Below are 19,118 nucleotides of genomic sequence, written 5' to 3' on the forward strand. Positions count from 1 at the left end.
TTCTTTGTTCCCATTCTTTTAAGTTCCCAAGCTGGCATTAAATGGGACTTAGAGGATTGGCTGTGAACCCCAACAAAGACAGAGATATAGCCGACCAGTTTAGGACTTACATGTGTGTGTGTGCGTGTGTAGGGGAGATGAGCAAAAGGAGATTTTTCAATGTCTTTTAGTTTTGTTTCTTGCTGATTTCTCCATAGCTATATAGTGTGACTGGGCAACCCCATTCCCATTCTCTCCCCATTCCCACTCCACTCACAACACCTCCGAGAGCTAGAAAAGGAAACACATCAATCATCACAAATTACTTAAGAACTCTGGAATGTTCTGTTTCTATTCTGGTTTCCTTCTCTGGTCTCTTGGCTGTTTCTACCATAAAACCTACTACTGCACCCATAACAGGCTTTTAAGGGGCTTTCCCTCAATGGAGTCAAAGTCCCTATTCATTCTTTACAATAGTCAGAAATATCTAACATTAGATTTTTGTCATTTGATGCTTAGAGAATTCAGTCAACCAGCCTGATTATGGTTGGGGAATTCCTTGAAGCTTCTCCTGCATCCCGTCTTTATGGCTTTCAAATGTTCTGTAGGGTTGCTATCTGTGCCTGCCTCCTTATTCTGTCCTCTGGAAAGGCAACTAGCCTGTGACCGCTGCATGTCAAGTGGCTCTTGTAGAGCTCCCCCAGAAGCCAATCAAACATAGGGAAGTGATCTCAGCCAAGGGCGAGCTATGTGGTTGAGAAAGCATCTCTCAGAGCTGTGAGTATCCCTAAGTCATTCCCCTCCTCCACTGCCTCCTTACTTCCTGTAAAGCAATACCACCTGTTCTCTTTCCCCTAAAGACAGAAGAGAGAAAGGCTAACTAAATTCCACAAAGAACCAAAAGAGAAACTGCAACTCAGCCACACAGTGGCTTCTAGAATTGGAGAATAGACTATTCAGGGGGCTCTCCCTGCAGAGACATATTTTTCAAAGTGGGGTCTCCAGGGCCTGGAAGACGGTGACTATGCTGAAGAATAACCAGCACCTCCTCCCTATTTCCTCCCCACACCTGGTTTTCTTGACTTTCCCCACAAAAATAGCTACAACCATTCTTTGTAAACAAGGACAGGATCAAGGTCAAGTGTGGGAAAGAGAGGGCCTGTGCACTTATGAACACGTGAAAAGGCACAATCCTGTCCCCGGGGCCTGAGGACCAGAGGCTCAGAAGTCAGCTGATCTTTAGGGTGTGAGCTATTTTTCCCTACTACTCACTCTGCACAGCCCTGCAGATGAATTTCCTGAATGTTCCTAGGCAGGGCTACATAGGGAGCCTATGTCCCACCATTGTGGTGGGAGGGAAGAGGCAAAAGATAGGAAGGCTGTAACCCCCAAGGTATCACACTGGACACTGACAGATAAGGAGAGAATGGCTCAGCTAAGCATCCCCTTCATTTCTCCAGCCCTCCCCCATCAGGCCTCACCCTGAATAGAGAGACAGAATAAAATATTTTATTTAAAAATATAAAACTGGCCTTACTCCTCTTAACTGTTCCCACCTCCAGTTATCCCCACAAAGAACTATATAAAAAATGGGTAAGGGCATATGTACAGCTGTCTCAGATCCAACAATTCCAGTTCTTCTTTTGACCCTCCTTTCTCCCTTTCATACAATTAAGACATTGGTCCTATGCCCTTTCCCGAAGATATCAGAAATGGTACAAAGGTAGAGGGAGAGGAAGGGTAAAAAATGTCTGTTGTCATTCTCCATTTCTATTTCTAGGGACCAAACAGGTTATCTGGACTCAGAGCAAATAATTTCCTTGTCCACAAAACCAAATAATAGAGACAGTTACTCTCTTATATCTTAAATTAGAAATATATGAAGATCCAGGGTGTTGTTTAGGGTCCTTTTTCAGTATATAGCCTCATCCATATGGTCATCACTGTCACCCCCAAAGTCCTCTCCATTGTCGAAATATGACATGATGTAATCAGTTTCCTGAAATAGAAAATAAAAGTCAGGTATGCTTTTGGCATTCTCCTTCCTCCCTGTGTACCAGGTCCCTTCCCTCCCAACAGCACCATTTCAGGCCTAGAAATCCCTTCCAGTTACAGTTTACTATCTATCTATCTATCTATCTACCTATCTATCTATCTATCTATTTAAAGTGGTCATTTATTGATTTTAGAAAGAGAAAAGGAGAGAGAAACATCGATTTGTTGTTCCACTTATCTACACATTCATTGGTTGATTCTTGTATGTGCCCTGACCCAGCTGTAACCTTGGCCTATTGGGACAATGCTCTAACCAACTGAGCTACCCAACCAGGGCTAGTTGTTTGCTCTTTAGAAAAGCCTACAGATAGATAAAGTGGAGAATACTATCCTTTGGAGGCACTATCTCCTTTGGCCCTCCAACCTTCTGAAGAGAACATCTCTGGTGAACAGAGTTGAGATCTCCAGAGCTAATGAGGGCAAAAGAGAAGAACTGTGGGTAGAAGGAGGTCCCCTTCACCTCTTCATGTTCTTCTTCATCATACTCCTCTTCTTCTTCCTCTTCCTTCTCTTCTTCTTCTTTCTCCTCATCTTCCTCTGAAGTTAATTCTTCTTCCTTCTTCTCCAGGGTCTTATGTGAAGATGAATAATAGGAGGACAAATTCAGACTCAGCCCACAGAAGGGAAAAATTAAGGCATACATGGGCCAAAGAGGAGGGAATGGATCTGGGGCTAGCTGGTCCTTATGCACATTTCCTCCTACCTCTAGTTTCTGTATTGTTTCCTCTTTATATTCTGTGGTCTTAGGGGGCCTTCTGGGGAGTAGAATGGTGGACCCTGGTGAGAGGATCAAAAAGTAAACCATCAGAGAGCAAACTTCCTTGTTAGCTTTCTACCCACCTTCCTGCAGAGACCATATCATTCTGCTGCCCTCATGTGGCCACCAAGGCAACCAGCAACAATACTGGATGCTTTGGGTAGGAATTGGGAGGGCAGACAAGCATCTTCCGCCCTCCAGTTGAAAAAGGAAACCTCTCTTTTCTCCTCTTTTTCCATTGTATACTCACTGTCTTTCTGTAGCTTCCTCACTCGGATCCTTAGCTCCCGGGGTAGACGTCGCCAATCTGGGAATAGTGGGAATGTAAAAGTCAGTAAGACCCTGCCTAGGTCTCCTATGAATGAGTATTTTTAATAAAGATTTTTTATTTATTTATTTTTAGAGAGAGGGGAAGGGAGGGAGAAAGAGAGGGAGAGGAACATCGAGCTGGGGACCAAACCCACAACCCAGGCAACCCAGATATGTGCCCTGACCCGTAATTGAACCAACAACCTTTCACTTTGCAGGACAATGGCTGTGTTGCAGGACAAATGGATGCAGGACAATGGGCAACCAACTGAGCCCCACCAGTCAGGGCAGAATGACTAGTTTTAAGGGAGAGATAAGGGTCAGGATAAAGGTGATAAAGGAAGGGGTTGGGTCAAATTTGCTTGGAACAAAACTGGCTTGGATGTCTCCAGGGAAGTGAGGGCTATTTAATAGGTTTTTAGATAGAGCCTGAGAGTATTTACTAGCATACCTAAGGCTCCAGTTTGTAAATACTGAATGGAATGGGGGGGGGGGCGGGCAGAGGAGGGTGAATGGGGTGATAACCAGTGGCTTGAGGCCTATTAAACATTTGAAAGAAAGGCAGATAATGAAAGGACCCAGCACCTACCAGGGTTCCAATCAATGGCATTGTCAATCGGTCCTGACATCTGATATTTGTCTGAGTAACGCTCCACATCTGAGGGATCAGAGGCCAAGGTCAAAGTTTTAGCCTTTCAGAGGCCTAGAACAGGGTTGTTCCTCAGGGCCTAGCCCTCTCAGTACTTAGAAACTGTCTGTCCCTTCAGCCCAAACCCAGAGCCCAGGGGGGTCAGCTTCAGTGAGAACCTAAAATTACAATGTTTTTGTTATCTTCCTTAACCCAAAAGCATGACTATATCAAGAGGTAATGTGATACAGTAAAAAGTATATTAGAGAGCAAAAAACCAGAATTTCTGTCTTCCCTTTACTCATTGTTAATGGGGCTAACTTAAACAAGTCTTTCCTCTCTCTGAGCTCCAGCTTCTAGGGCTTCGGTAGGAAGGCACCAGTCGCCAATATCCTGAAATACTGTACTTCCCCAGCAGTTAGTAAATATCCACTATCCCAAGCCTCCCAAGTATACCCCACTTCTCCAATCCCTCCTTATATCCCTGACTTCTCTATGATCCACTAACCAAAAAGGTAATACTTTAGTTAGCAGGGTACCTCAGAGACCCAACACCAGCCCCCATTCTGATTGGTTGATGCCTGTAATAACTAGATTGTTAAAAATTTAATATATCTCCCCATTTATACATGTGAAATGGGCATCTTAATACTTAATCTCCTACTGTCCCGATACTATTATAAGACACAAAACAAACCATGGATACTGTCATGCATTTCAAATGCAGGAATAATTATGATTTCCTGAGTTAGACAGTGAGATTCCTATGCCTCTTCTGGCCTCTCTGGCCCCCAGCAGTGCTGAATATAAGGCACTGCTCATGGAAGGCACTCCGAACATTCGAACTGACCTCTTTTGGGGACAGCTGGCCGGATGAAGTAGGGGAGCTGCCTCATGGCCCCTCGTAGCTCCTGCTTCAGTGCCAGGACATATTCCCCTTCCTCTCCTGAGGGCAGAGGCACTGGGTAGAACTCCAATGGCTAAGGAGGCAGGGGCAGTGGTCAGTCCAGGGAGAAAATGCTGGACTACAAATCCAGGAGGGTGTCCCCCCTCAATTTAATCCAATGCTCCTACTTAGCAAAGGACCAAAAGCTAATGAGGTTCGTAACACAGTATTTTGAAAGCTGGGGAGCTGGGATTATGAGAAGTAAGGGTAGACATTTCCTTGCCTTGAAAACATCCCATGTAAGCCAGGTGCATAGAGACAGAGAGAAGCAAGACTAGGATGGTTTCGTGATGGCCCAGGAGAAATCCAGGATCATACACAGTCAGTCAGGGGCACTTGGGAGGCTTGGGAATGGAGGACAGACACTCACTGGGAAGAGTGGAGAAGGCTGCAGGGTGGGTGGCGGCAGAGCATCCCCCTTCCCAATGCCTACAGCCTCTGTATTGAAGGTCAACTGGCCCCGGCCCCGGCCCCGGCCCCGGCCCCCACCCCGGCTGGCCATGGTGGAGGGGGCCTGGGTATTCAGAGATCCAGTGAGAAAAACCTGGGAAAGACAAAAACAAAGAGAAAAAGTACAGTAGAATGGATAGGAAGCCAGGGAGGTATAAGACAATCTTTTTCCCTGGGACCTAAAAGCCAGTGTAATTCAACAAATTTTGATTAAGAATGCATGTGCCAGGCAGGGTATTTCTGGAAACATAAACAATGGATGAGACATGGTCTCAACAGGACAGATAATTGCAATATAGTGTAACTGTAGCACAAGGGGAAAGTGATAAGATCCTTGGATAAAACTTCCCTACATCACTAAGATAATTTGATGTTTATCACCATCTGCATATCTATATATGACCTTTTAATTCTTTCTCTCCCTAACATTCCAAACCTAACCAGGCCCCAAGTCAATCCAATTTAATGCATTTCAATAAAGCATTCATTAAGCACATACCATGAAAAAGGTAGTGTGCCAGGCACTGTGGAAGCACAGGGTAAATCATCAGTCTCACTGTCAGTGGCAGGAGGTGAGAGTGGAGAGAGGGAACCATTATAATCAAATCAATCTTTGTAAACACCACTTAGAAGCACAGAACTTAGAATTAGAGACTCACAGAGTTATCTAGTGCAAACCCCCTCCCAGTGTAATACTCTACTCTGCAGGTTGTTAAGTTATTCCGCTTCTAGTGACATTTTCCTAATGAACAGGTGGTCAGCCCTGACTGGTGTGGCTCAGTTGGTTGCGTGTCATCCCACAAGCAAAGGGTGTCTGGTTCGATTCCTGGTCAGAGCACATGTCTGGGTTGCAGGTTTAGTCCTCAGACACAGCACCTGTGAGAGGCAACTGATCAATGTTTCTCTCCCTCTCTCCCTTCCTTCCCCTCTCTTTCTCCCTTCCTTCCCCTCTCTAAAAATAAATAAATAAAACTTTTTTTTTTTAAGTGAGGCTATTCATTCTCTCCCATGGCAGCCCATTCTACTGTGATCAACTCTGATGAATTGAAAGTTCCTCCTGCTACTGAAATGAACTCTGACTCTTGTCATCATCAGTCTTGAAGGGACAGTCAGAAGCCACTAGAATAGGGGATAAAGTCATCAAATGAAAATGAAACTTGAAAAAAATGATACCCCAGAAGCAAGAAACACACATAGCACCCAGATCTTGGTTTCTAACACCATTTTCCAATAAAAGGAATCAAGGCGACTTGGAGAAATGACTGAGGCAGTAAATACACAAGATGAGACTTAAGTATCTTCTAGTGCCAAAAAGTAAGAAAGTGCTAAAAAATAAATAAATAAGGCACAATAACACACACACATTAATGGGGCTATGTCAGAAAAGCATACGAGTCCAATGAAAGAGCTCCCAATGGCCAAAATGAGAACAGTTTGAGCAATAAAGTAGTATCGGATTATAACCCAAAAGTATAGAATAAAAAATAAAACTATAAAATCCATGAGTTCATACTACTATAAATAATGATTGAATAAATTAATACATGACAGAGAAAAGACAAATATCTCATGCAGAATTCCAAATACATTATGTAGACTCCTCTAAAGACAGAGGGTAGAACTCCCCTCTCCTTAAGTGTGGGCTGTATATAGGGAATTTTGTCCAATACAATTTTTAAAAGGGGGATAGTAACTTTACAATGGAGAAACTGGATGAATACTACTTTAGTCGGGTGACCAAGGTAAGTATCAACAATATTAAATCATGTCATTAGTAGGTACCTTTAATACTGAAATGATGAAAATGTCACCATATCACTTTACCTTTGTGATCCTCATTACCCAAATCCATAATCCCAGTCTAATCAAGAGAAAAACATCAGACAAATTCCAGCAGAGGAGCATCCTATCATATACCCGACCAGTACTTTTTAATACAGTCAAAGTCACAAAAAACAAGGAAGTTCCACTCTTCCATTGTAAAAGAGAGAGAGCTGTCCTAGTGGCAGCATTCTTAAAAATAACAAACATTACTCCCTTTGTTTTCTTATTATAGAACTAATATACACTTATCTAGAAAACTTGGAAACACATAAAGGTATAAAGAAAAATACCTATTATTTCATCATGGCCACCATATAGTAATAATCATTATTAATATTTTTTTACTTATTGATTTTAGAGAGAGAAAGGAAGGGGGAGAGAGAGAGAGAGAGAGAGAGAAAGAAACATTGATTTGTTGTTCCACTTATTTATGCATTCATTGGTTGCTTCTTGTACGTGCCCTGACAAGAGATCAAACCCGCAACCTTAGCATATCGGGATGATACTTTAACCAACTGAGTAACCTGGCCAGGATCCCCATTATTAATATTTTATTATGTATCCTTTTAACTTCATTTCCATGTGTCTACATACATATACATACACATAATAGGGACATGACAAGTAAATGTAGAATAGTATTCTGGAAGGAATCCTGGAACAGAAAAAGAGCAATAGGTAAAACTATGGAAATATGAATCAAGTATGACCTTAAATAATTATATTATATCAATAAGCTTTTATAATTGTAATTAATGTACCATATTAACATACAATGTTAATAATAGGGGAAAGTGTGTGCCAGGGCATATAGGAAACAACCCTACTATCTGTTTAATTTTTCTATAAATCAAAATTGTTTTAAGAAATAAAATCCATTTTAAAGAAACTTGATGGCCTGGCTGGTGTGGCTCAGTGGATCGAGTGCCAGCCAGCAAACGAAAGGGTCACCAGTTCAATTCCCAGTCAGGGCACATGCCTGGGTTGCGGGCCAGGTCCCCAGTTGGGTCTGTGTGAGAGACTGAGAAACTGATGTTTCTCCCCTCTCTTTTTTTCTCCCTTCCCCTCTCTCTAAAAATAAATAAATAAAATCTTAAAAAAAAAAAACCTTGAGTAGCAATTTGAAATTCATAGTTTCTCAGATCTTCCTTGATTACCTTGACTGTGTTAAAGAGTACTGGTCAGGTATATGACAGGATGCTCCTCTGCTGGAATTTGTCTGATGTTTTTCTCCTGATTAGAATGGGGATATTGGTTTGGGGGAGGAGAATCACAGAGGTAAAGTGCCATTTCATCACATCATAATAAGGGCACGTACTAGTAACATGTTAGGGAACAATAAGAAATAATACAGTACATAATTAAGATCTCTTAAATTAGTGATTCATAATATAATTGTCCCCACAGTCCGGAGAAGGGAGAAAACTAGGAGGTCTGGGATGCTGACAGGAGGCTTTATAAATATAAATCACAAGGTCTCAAGTTTGGAAGAACCCTTAGAAATCATGCATTCATTTATGCAACAAACATTTATTGAACAGCTACTATATGCCAGACACAATGTCAGATAATGGGGATATAGTGAAACTTCTACTCTAGACTTGGATCCTTCTTCTGATAAACCATAATTAGTAAATTGTTATTCACCTTTGAATTATCTCTAGTGAGAGAACCCCCTATTTCACTTTGCAGATCCTTCCATTTTTGGATATTTGTTCTTCAATTAATATCCAACAAATACTCTAGACAAGAAGTATATGGCTCAATGAAGGGCATTCTACAAAAGATTAGTTGGTAATAAAAACTTTAAAATATTTATAAAGTAATTTATATACACACCCCTATATAAATAAAAATGTTCTTCAAGGATATGAGGGGCCCCCCCAAAAAAACCCGGAATTTATTTATAAAATATTGTGTATTTCTTCTTACATGTTTAAACTTTAGTCACCTTCAAAATACTCTCCATTTGATGCAGTACACCTATTGAGACTTTTTTCCACTGATCAAAACAGTTTTTGAACAGATTTTGATGCCTTTTAGTGCTTCTGCCATTTTTTGTTTCATCTTTTCCATGTCAGCAAAACACTTCCCTTTGAGGACTTTTTTAATATGAGGAAACAAAAAAGAGTCACTTAGGCAATATTAGGTGAATAGCAAGGGTAGGACACCCGTTTTTTGGTCAAAAAGTGGTAAACACTCAGCGTGGTGTGGGCAGGTGTGCTCATAAATCACCCATCATGAGATGGGCAAATGCATTGAAAGAGATTTCAAAAAAAATTCACTTAAGTGGTAACGCAGCCTTTCACAACACCACCAGCTGGTGCACTGATACAGATGGGTTCCTAGAATACTCACCTATTGGGGGAAGCCTGAACTACAAGGCCCTCCAGAAGATAATTCTGGGATTTTAGGGGGTGCCCACTTCATATACACCAAAATTAATATTGGTTAACTTGAGGTGTGGTTTCTTTTGGGGGGGGTTGTTATTTGTATTTTAAGATTTTCTTCTATACTGAATAGGTACTGTTTTTGTAATTAGAGAAAAATACTAATTTAAATTTAAAAATATATACTAACAATAGTATATGAGACTAATATGTAGCAGGAAGGAGAGGGTAAAAAAATATGTGTCTGAGGAAAGTTTCAAGTTCAACTACCACAAAAAATGTGAAGAAAAAATGGTTGTTAATTAATAGATTTAATTGTGATATGACTGAAAGAGCATATTAGGAGAGAGAGGAAGTCTCATGGATCCTGGAGAATGAGTAAGAACTCATCACCATATCTTCAGGCCCTTCCAAGGGAAAGAACACTCTAATCATCTGCCTTAGGTCTCTTTCCACTTGACAGATACAGTTCTAGCAGTGGGGATGGGAGCTGTTTTGATTGCAAAGCAGTGAGGAGTCAGGAAAAGACCATGAGTTTTGAGGTTAGATAAATCTAACTGCATTTCCACATATCTACCAAGTGACTCCCAAAGAAGTAGGGTAAAAGAAAACAAAATTTTATTTAATTCAGGTAATATACTGGTGTTTGAGAAACTAACCCATCCATCTCCACCCCACCTAGTACAGTAATTACAATGAGTCTCTTAGATTTAAAATTGTGACTGAATCTTAATTCTTGAAGATATTTAAAGTCTCCCATAATCTGGTCCAAAACTACTCCTCTTTAATATCAACCCTCCCCAATGTCCACCTCTATATTCTCCTTCTCCTAAAACTACATCTCATATACTTTATACTTATTCCAAATCATGCCTAACTGGTTGCAACAAAACATACAGAAAAACAATTACATAGAATTTAAGGAGGGCTGTATATGTAGTGTACAAATCCATTAAGAACATGGATTTGAACTCTGCCATTTCTCAGGTACATATAACCTTGAACAATGTATTTAAAATCTCTAAACCTGTTTCTTCATCTGTAAAATGGGAATGATAAAAATAAAACCATCTTAATTCATTCAATAAATATTTACTGAGTGCTTACTATGTGCCAGGCACTGTTCTAAGAAATCCAGGGACTGAGGCCTAGGGCACTCTAAGTTTAGGTTTCCTATATTTATAATAAATAAGACAAGGAGTTAACACTCATTATATTAGAATCCATGGAAGTCCAAATAGAAAAAAATTCTCAAAAAATATATGTGCAAAGGACATGAATAAACAACTGACAAAAGAATAAGGAATAAAACCATGCTTTACCTGTAAAACTGACAAAGATTTAAATAATAATCAGGCTGTCATGAGTTTTGTTGAGATGGACACTCATATTTCACTAGAACACAATTTTTTAAGGGAGCAATTTGACCACTTGGATCAACAGCCTTTTTTTTCATGTTCATATACTTAATACACTAATCTTATTTTTAAAATGTAATCTAACCTTGGCTGATGTGGCTCAGTGGATTGAGCACTGGCCTTCGAAGTGAAAGGTCACCAGTTCGATTCCCAGTCAGGGCACACGCCTGGGTTGCAGGCCAGGTCCCCAGTATGGGGTGCACAAGAGGCAACCACACATTGATATTTCTCTCCCTCTCTTTCTCCTCTTCCCCTCTCTCTGAAAAAGAGTGAATAAAATCTTTTTCAAAAAAAGTTCAAAATATCCATTTTAGACCATTACATAGCCATAAAATGACTTCAAATAATATTTAAAGGCAAAAAACCACAATATAATATAAAGTGGGGAAAATATGATATAAAATGCATTTATTGCATGGCCTTATTTGTGTAATACATATATACACACACATATGTACACATGCAGAGAAGAAATTGAAAGGATTCATATTAAAATAATAGTAATGGGTATCCCTACATCGTCATGGTCATGAAATAATAGATATTTTTCTTTATATCTTTATGTGATTCTAAATTTCTAGAATAAGTGTGTATTACTTCTATAATGAGAAAACAAGAGGGATAGTGTTCATTTTTAAGAATACTACCACTAGGACAGCTCTCCCTCTTTTACAATGGAAGGGTGGAATGCATTTTTTGAGGTATATATTTGTTTAGAATATTTGTTGGATATTAATTGAAGAACAAATATCAAAAAGTGGAAGGACCTGCAAAGTCAGATAGAGTTCTTTGACTAAAGACAATTAAATAGAAGCTGAATAACAATTTACTATATATCATTTATCAGAGGAAGAATGTAAGTCTAGAGTAGAGGACTCATTATGATCTCCATTGTCTAGCACTGTCTGGCATATAGTAGATGCTCAATAAATATTTGCTGAATGATAAAATGATTTCTAAGGTTTCTTTCAAACTTGAGACCTTGTGATTCATAAAGCATCCCCTGACTATCCCATTCTTTCTAGCTTTCTCTGAACTGTGGGAGCAATTACTATATTATGAACGACTAATTTTAAGATACCTTAATTATATACTGTATTATATGTTATCTTTTATTAATTGTTCCATAATTACATTAGGAGTTTAATTCTGCATCCCCAATCAATTCCATTTAATTAACCTTTATTGGGCACTGTGCATTAAGAATCTGCCCTACAAAACCTTACATTCTGAGAAGAATAGAAACATTAAAGAGGCAGGGTGCACTAAGTACTCTAATAGAGTTATGCATAAAATGCTATCATCTGACAGAGGAACAATTAATTCTGAAAAAAAAAAAAAACGGTGGTTCAGAAAACTGACAAGTAGAAAGTAAGTAACCTTTCAGCTTGATAGGTAACGAAAGTCTGTCAGCCTCTTAGGGAAACACTATTAATAGATTCGAGGAAAGCTGATGCTATTGCATAGACAGGAGTACGAGAGTGAGTCTTTGTCACTTTTGCTTTAAAATCTCTTGCCTATATGCAAAAGAAAACTACGGTTTTCTGATATACTAATCAATATAGCAATGGGAACCCAGAAGAGAAAGGGTAGGGATCCAGAGGAGAGCCAACCCAACGGACTGCCAAAAACCTTTGTTCATCTCGCATCTTGGCCCTGGTGAACTAGTACCGGAAATGTGGGACAGAACCAGGTCGGAACCAGCAGATCTGAGCCTTACCTGCTACCCCTCCCCCACACGGAGCCCGCGCCGCAGCCAACTTGAAATCTGCTGCTCTTCCTCAAGCTGCTGCCGTTCTAGGTCCGCCTCCTAGAGCTCCCCATTGGTGAATTCTCCCCGCCAATCTAGGAGAAGCCGAGAGAAGTCCGCCCACTTGAAGCCGGGAAAGAGAAGCAGGGAGGGAGTCAGCCTGAACGGAGGCCTAGGGAACCGGGAGCAGAGAGAGACGAGAGACGGGATTGCAGAATCAACCAAGGCTCCGTTATGTACGATCTCATCCCAGATGGAGGAGCTACTGGCTAGCGAGAGATTACAGAGCGAACCTGACTTCAGATCTCACCGACGGACTGTTGAGGGAGCTCCCACAGAGAAATGAACCCTTATGAAACCTACTCATTAGGGATCAGTCTTTTTGTGACTGGCTTCACAGCTTGGCCTCTTCGCCATTACTCCAACCATCCCTTCAATCTTACACTGCTTCCCTATAGTACCACCAATGAATAATTCTTTACTTAAAAACATTTTTTTTTCTGCGGGTTGCTACCATGTCTGTGAGAGAAGATGGCATGAAGGTTTGGGGAAGGAAGGGTTAGGAATCAGAATCAGAGTGGGGAGGCAGGGCAGAAGTCCAGTGAGTGTTTCCTGCGTTTTTCACCACCGTCCAGCTCCTCCCAGCCCTTGGTAAAGGGAACACGGTGAGTAGAGGAGTTCTGCTTTCACACTCATACACACATACACACGTAAACAGAAGGAAAAGAGTTCAGAGTGGTGATAAAATCTAGGAGTCAAGAATATCCCAAATGTCAGAAAAAATGGCCCTAAGAGTAAGCCTCTGGATTTGGAAGGAAAGCTGTAGGGGTAGTGAGTGGTAAGGGCCCAGTCTTTGGAACAGAGCTGTGAGGCTTTGGAGAACTTGTTTAACTTTACTAAGTCTCTGCTTCTTCATCTACAACAAGAAGATAGTTCCTTCCTTATAGTGTTGCTTTGAGGATTGGAGATAATGTATGTAAAGTACTTGACACATAGTTGGTGTCCAATAAATGGTAGCTAGTAAAAATGGGTAGCTTCCCTGCAAATATTTCTCTCTCCCCTTTCTCCAGGAACATTATTTTTAGTATCTTGTGGCTGGTGGCCTCCAGCTTCTGAATTATCTCAGGTGAGTTTTCCAAATCCTTAGGATATTTTCTTCATCCCCCATTTTCCCTGATGCACTCCAGGTGGACACAAATTCATTCCTAAAACATGCAAATGGACGCTATGGTAACCATGGAGACAGGGCTGGTGGCAAGGAGAGACAGAGACAGTGAGAGAAATCGATTGGGACACATAGGGGAGAGAAATGTAAGGAGGAATTTGGAAAGAAACTTCAAGCAAGATGAAAAACAATGAGTGTAGGCCCTGGCTGGGTAGCTCAGTTGGGTAGAGCATCGACCCCCATATGCTGAAGTTGCAGAGTTTGTCCCCACTTAGGGCACATACAAGAATCAACCAATGAGTGGAACAACAAATTGATGCTTCTCTCCCTCTCTCTAACAATCAATACATAATAAAATCATAATTAAAAATAACAAGTCTAAGTAAGACAGAGTAAAGAGATGAAATGAGATAGGATGTGTTATACGGTTTGCTCTCCTCTCTGCCCCTTTTCTATCCTCCCGCCACCCCCAAGAATATGGGGAGGAAGCATCTAGGAATGCCCCCTGGCTCTTTCTCAAAATGACCCAAAATATCCACTCTCCTCATACTTATTTAAGAGGTCTGTACAAGGGAGCTGAGAGCCAAGTTTATGTAGGCTGTGTGCTCCCTTTGGGGGGTGGGGCAACGGGGTGTGGAAAGAGGATGTACCACTGTGTCTGACTCCAGCTCTCCCTGACATTTAAACTATGAGAAGCCAGCCAGATCTCTTGCCACTCTGCACAGTATGGCTCCGGTTGTGAATCCCAATCGCCTCTCTCCACCCCTCTGCACAGTGTGTCCTGTGCCGTGTGTGGTAGGTAGGTCAGGTTTGGCGCACAAGCGCGCAGAAACACGACAGGCGAGACTGGGGATCTGCTGAAGCTCAAGGAAGAATTGGGTTGGTCTCAGTCTGGATCGCGGAGAAATCGCCTAAGGAACATTTAGATTTGCTGGGACCGAGGGGAGGTCGGCTAAGTAAGGACAATCAAGACTGGAGCCTCTCGGTTTCGAGGGTTTATGTTGCATGGATGGGGGAACGGTTTGGTGCCCGACGCCCCCACCCGAAGAAACTAGACTATAAATAGCAAGGCGGAGCTCCGCCTTTCGAACTCCCCCCCACCCCCACCCCACCCCACCCCAGCTTCTCTCCTCCCCAGCCGGCACTGTGCCCGGGGCGCACCGGGAGGAGGGACCAGGATCTGGTACCCAGGCGCAGATACTGACACCAAAGGAATCGGGTACCACCCCCCACGCCATGTGCGCCCCCGGGAACCCGGCTCCATCACCCCAGCTGCCAGGTGGCCCTGGCCTCAGTCCTGGCCTGGCGGAGATTCTGCGGACATTCAGGTATTTGGGCGCACAGCCTGGGAGGCGAAAGAGCAAGGAGTGATGGGGAACACAGCAGGGGCAAAAGAAACCCCCAATTTCCCCCCACCCGTTTTAGGTCCCAAATGCAAGCTGTCCCCCGCCCCCACTCAATTTATGGGGATGTGGCAACCTAAAAGAGGTTAGGAATGGGAATGTGTGGAATGAGTGCATGTGCGTGGGTGGCGTTCAGCATCCTAGAAAGGGGGATTCTAAGTGCATATAAGAAAAGGGGGATGCTGGAAAGGTCTGATAAGCCGTGGGGTGAGGGTGGAGGTGCGGATATCTCTGAGCGTGCAAGTACGTGCTCGTCCTCTAATGCGGGTGCACCCTTCCCACCTCCTCAGGCATGCTCTGGGGGGAGGGCGAGGCTCAAGGCAGGAGTTAGAGGAAGGACTGTGTGCCTAGCAGTGGAGAGCTCCTCCGCCCCACGCTGGGTCCTTCTACCCGTGCCTAAGCTTGCCTGCCTGAATCCGTAGATAAGATCTCTCTCTCTCTCTCTCTCTCTCTCTCTCTCTCTCTCTCTCTCTCTCTCTCTCTCTCTCTCTCTCTCGCAGGGATTGGCTTCGCCACTGAGCCCTGAGGCCTCTTTCAGCCACCACCCCAACACCCCTAGCCTTCCTCGGCAGGTGCCAGTCCCGGCTCCATCAGTGTTCTTATCCCAGCCGCAGCTATGCTGCATACCGAGGGCCACGCTCTTCTTCGGGCCGTGGGTCAGGGTAAACTACGCTTGGCCCGTTTGCTTCTGGAGGGAGGTGCCTACGTTAATGAGGGTGATGCCCAAGGGGAAACTGCATTAATGGCGGCTTGTCGGGCCCGCTACGACGACCCCCAGAACAAGGCGCGTATGGTACGCTACCTTCTGGAGCAAGGTGCAGACCCCAACATCGCAGACCGCCTAGGGCGCACAGCGCTCATGCACGCTTGCGCTGGGGGTGGGGGAGCCGCAGTGGCCTCGCTGCTCCTTGCCCATGGCGCAGACCCCTCAGTTCGAGATCACACGGGTGCCTCAGCACTAGTCCACGCCCTGGACCGCGGGGACCGCGAGACCCTTGCCACGCTGCTGGATGCCTGTAAGGCCAAGGGCACGGAGGTCATCATCATCACCACCGACACCTCGCCCTCCGGCACCAAGAAGACCCGGCAGTATCTCAATTCCCCACCATCCCCAGGGGTGGAGGACCCCACTCCCTCTCCTCCTGGCCCTGGGGTCTGCACATCGCCTTCGGAAATCCAACTGCAGACTTCAGGAGGAGGACAGGGTCTGTTATCCCCTCGCACCCAGGAAGAAGAGGAGAAGCGGGACGTATTTGAATTCCCTCTTCCTAAGCCCCCCGATGACCCTTCCCCTTCTGAGCCGCTCCCCAAACCACCCCGTCACCCTCCAAAACCACTCAAAAGGCTCAACTCCGAGCCGTGGGGCCTAGTGGTTCCTCCTCCACCCGTCCCACCCACGGAAGGGAGGCTGGGGATAGAGCGCCTGACCTCCGAATTCAACGGCCTGACCCTGGCTTGTCGACCCCGTCTTTCCAGACGTCACAGCACCGAGGGCCCGGAGGACCCGCCCCCGTGGGCGGAGAAAGTGACGGGTGGGGGTCCCCTCTCACGCAGAAACACTGCGCCAGAAACTCAGGAGTCTGGTCCTCCTTCAGGGCTGAAGCAAAAACTGAGCCGCATGGAGCCGGTGGAGCTCGATGCCCCTGGAAATCTTTGTCCTGACTCGCCGGAGCGTTGCCGCCTGTCTTTGGAGCGCCGCGGATACAGCGCCTCCCCGCTGACTCTCCCCCTGGCAGGTTCGGCTCCTTCCCCACGCCAGTCCCAGGAAAGTCTGCCTGGGGCTGTGTCTCCGCTGAGTGGGAGAAGGCGGAGCCCGGGGCTGCTGGAGCGGAGGGGCTCGGGAACATTGCTTCTGGACCACATTTCTCAAACGCGGCCAGGTTTCCTACCCCCGCTCAACGTCAGCCCCCATCCTCCCATCCCCGACATTCGCCCCCAACCAGGATGTCGGGCACCCTCGCTGCCCGCTCCTCCCCAGGCGGGGGCGCCAGGTTCTCCCAGGACCAAGCGCAAATTGGTGAGGCGCCACTCCATGCAGACGGAACAGATCCGCCTGCTAGGGGGCTTCCAGAGTCTAGGCGGGCCAGGAGAGCCAGGGCGCTGAGAGGAGCAAGAGGAGCTAGGAGGGTGAGGATCAGGACCTTGATGGGACAGGTAGGAGAATCAGCTCACACACATAACTACGGTCATAGGGGTCTTTTACATGTGCTCCTGGGCACGGGGCACACACACATGGGCAGTCGTGTCCACAGGCACAGTTACTCTACTCGCAGGGAAGGGTAAGCACTCTATTTACTGGGCTTATAGACACATGCATTCATGCCCTGGTCACTTCACATGCATATGAGAATTACTTGTATACACACCCACAGGCACAGCACACATAGGGCCACTTATGCTGGGGCCCCAATTAGGTCCCAAACTCACTTGCATTTGTTCAGAAGCAATAGGGACCCCCTGCTTATGGGTAGTCTCCAATCTCTTTGCCCTCCTACAGAAGCAATCCCTTGCTTTCCATATATGCCCTACAACTCAGCCATGATTTCGCACACTCTACCCTCTTCGTGACTATTTCACCTCATTCTTCAGGTCTTCCTTCTTTCTCCAGGCCTGACTCCTTGTTCACACCCTGCTTCCAGTCCTAACCATTGTTCAGGATATCTTCTTCATTCTCTTCGGGATTTCCTGCAGCAATGCCCAGCCTCAGTTCTGCTGCTGCCCTTCCTTCTCAGCTTTACTTCTCAACTTCCTGCTTTTTATTCCCACCCTGTGCCCCAACCCGTACAACAGGTTGTCTCATTTTCCCAGGAGGTGGGTCAGTTTATGACCCCCCCCAACACACACAGGCAGAAGTGGGGAATAACCCTAAATCATTCCTCTCTCCACTTGACATATCAAATAAATGTATTCAGAAGTCTCTGTTTTGTCTCTTCTACCAAAGGGTGTGGGGTGTGGGGAATGAGTAATGCGGAGGGAGGGTGATGCTAATTATAGCTATGATGATCTCTAGGGGATACTTAGAGGTTCCACCCCCTTCTTTCCAGGAGTCCAGCTGATCAACTGTGATTGTAGAAGAAAAGGCAAATGTCCTGTGTCTTCAAGGTTTTAAGGCAGTTGACATGTTTCCATTTCCCCCAGTCTCCCCCATGTCTATCCTCAAATTCTTTAACTTAAGAATCCCTCCACCATCAGTAGATGTAACTCAATAGATTGTGTCCCTTTTTCAAGCTTCCTATTTCTTGACCACTCAGATTTTCCATCAAGTTCTAACTTTCATCTCACCAGGTGTATTTCATTCATTTCCTTCTGGCCTCTATTTCCTCATCCTTGATTTCAGAGGTGAGGTGGGGAGAGAATTAATACAATCTTACCTAGGTAAAAATAGCATGGTGGTCAATTGACAAAGAGTGTGGTGTGTGTGTGTGTGTGTGTGTGTTTGTGTAAGAATACTCAGAGGAACCCAGTCTGACAGATTCTACGAACAAGGGCACCTGTCTTAATCCGCTCTCTGGACCTCTCAGTTTGATGGTTTTCTGCATATATTCTAACTCTTTCTCACCCTAATAGGAGGTAAGGGAGCAGCCCATTCCGCTCTTTCTTACTCCTCCAACTTAGAATAGGTGAAATCAGAAAATTATCCAACAATGTGGTATAATGAAAAGATCAAAATATCGGGACTCGGAAGACTTATGTTTGACGTCCCCCTTGCCATCTCCTAGCTATTTAATTCTGTGCAATTTAGCTTCTCTGGGTGTATTTCCTTATTCGTAAAATACTAAAATTGAGTTAGTGATTGTGATTATTAAATATGACAATGCCCTAAGTATGTGGCATAGTGTCTGACATATAGTAAATATTTTCTTATTAAGTGTCAGCATCTTCCCTTGCATGTGATCTTGGACAAGTAACCTCGCTTCTCTGAGCAGTTTCCTCATCTACATCTATAAAATGAAGTAGTCAGACCAATAATCTCTAAGTATCCTTTTAGTGTGTTTATAATTCTTCCCAGCCTTGCTTCCTGTCCAATTTTCCTCCCCACCCCAA

The 19,118-nt window shown here is 44.2% G+C and overlaps 2 protein-coding genes across 5 annotated transcripts; one reads left to right on the top strand and one right to left on the bottom strand.

Annotated features, from left to right (window-relative positions):
• Positions 1 to 1,472: 1,472 nt before the first annotated feature.
• POLR3GL (RNA polymerase III subunit GL) lies at positions 1,473 to 16,598 on the bottom strand. Of its 3 annotated transcripts, none has more exons than XM_053915915.2 (10): positions 16,503 to 16,598; positions 12,477 to 12,601; positions 10,842 to 11,015; positions 5,045 to 5,218; positions 4,579 to 4,708; positions 3,690 to 3,758; positions 3,042 to 3,098; positions 2,738 to 2,811; positions 2,495 to 2,605; positions 1,473 to 1,978 (listed from the first exon to the last, which is right to left on the bottom strand). In XM_053915915.2, the coding sequence occupies exons 4-10, from the start codon at positions 5,174 to 5,176 to the stop codon at positions 1,892 to 1,894; spliced, it is 660 nt and encodes a 219-aa protein (XP_053771890.1). In that variant the 5' UTR covers positions 5,177 to 5,218; positions 10,842 to 11,015; positions 12,477 to 12,601; positions 16,503 to 16,598; the 3' UTR covers positions 1,473 to 1,891. The 3 variants fall into 3 exon arrangements, with proteins under 3 accessions (XP_053771890.1, XP_053771891.1, XP_045037718.1); XM_053915916.1 differs by lacking the exon at positions 16,503 to 16,598 and adding an exon at positions 15,877 to 16,012; XM_045181783.3 differs by lacking the exon at positions 10,842 to 11,015.
• Positions 14,836 to 18,317, top strand: ANKRD34A (ankyrin repeat domain 34A). Of its 2 annotated transcripts, XR_006652920.2 has the most exons (3): positions 14,836 to 14,999; positions 15,575 to 17,228; positions 18,119 to 18,317. XR_006652920.2 is itself a non-coding variant. In XM_045181782.1 (2 exons), the coding sequence occupies exon 2, from the start codon at positions 15,691 to 15,693 to the stop codon at positions 17,176 to 17,178; it is 1,488 nt and encodes a 495-aa protein (XP_045037717.1). In that variant the 5' UTR covers positions 14,836 to 14,999; positions 15,575 to 15,690; the 3' UTR covers positions 17,179 to 17,981. The 2 variants fall into 2 exon arrangements, 1 of the variants encoding a protein (XP_045037717.1); XM_045181782.1 differs by lacking the exon at positions 18,119 to 18,317 and having other exon boundaries at positions 15,575 to 17,981.
• The last annotated feature ends 801 nt before the right edge of the window (positions 18,318 to 19,118 follow it).

This window comes from Desmodus rotundus, chromosome 12 (genome assembly GCF_022682495.2).
Source record: "Desmodus rotundus isolate HL8 chromosome 12, HLdesRot8A.1, whole genome shotgun sequence".
NCBI lineage: Eukaryota > Metazoa > Chordata > Mammalia > Chiroptera > Phyllostomidae > Desmodus > Desmodus rotundus.

Bases quoted from the DNA above. Each gene is read 5' to 3' on its own strand.
- POLR3GL (XM_045181783.3), bottom strand. From the start codon at position 5,176: ATGGCCAGCCGGGGTGGGGGCCGGGGCCGGGGCCGGGGCCGGGGCCAG. The intron at 4,709-5,044 runs GTGAGTGTCTGT...CTGCCTCCTTAG, and splicing joins AGCCTTCTCCACTCTTCCCA to CCATTGGAGTTCTACCCAGT. The intron at 3,099-3,689 runs GTAGGTGCTGGG...CACTATTCCCAG, and splicing joins TGCCATTGATTGGAACCCTG to ATTGGCGACGTCTACCCCGG.
- ANKRD34A (XM_045181782.1), top strand. From the start codon at position 15,691: ATGCTGCATACCGAGGGCCACGCTCTTCTTCGGGCCGTGGGTCAGGGT.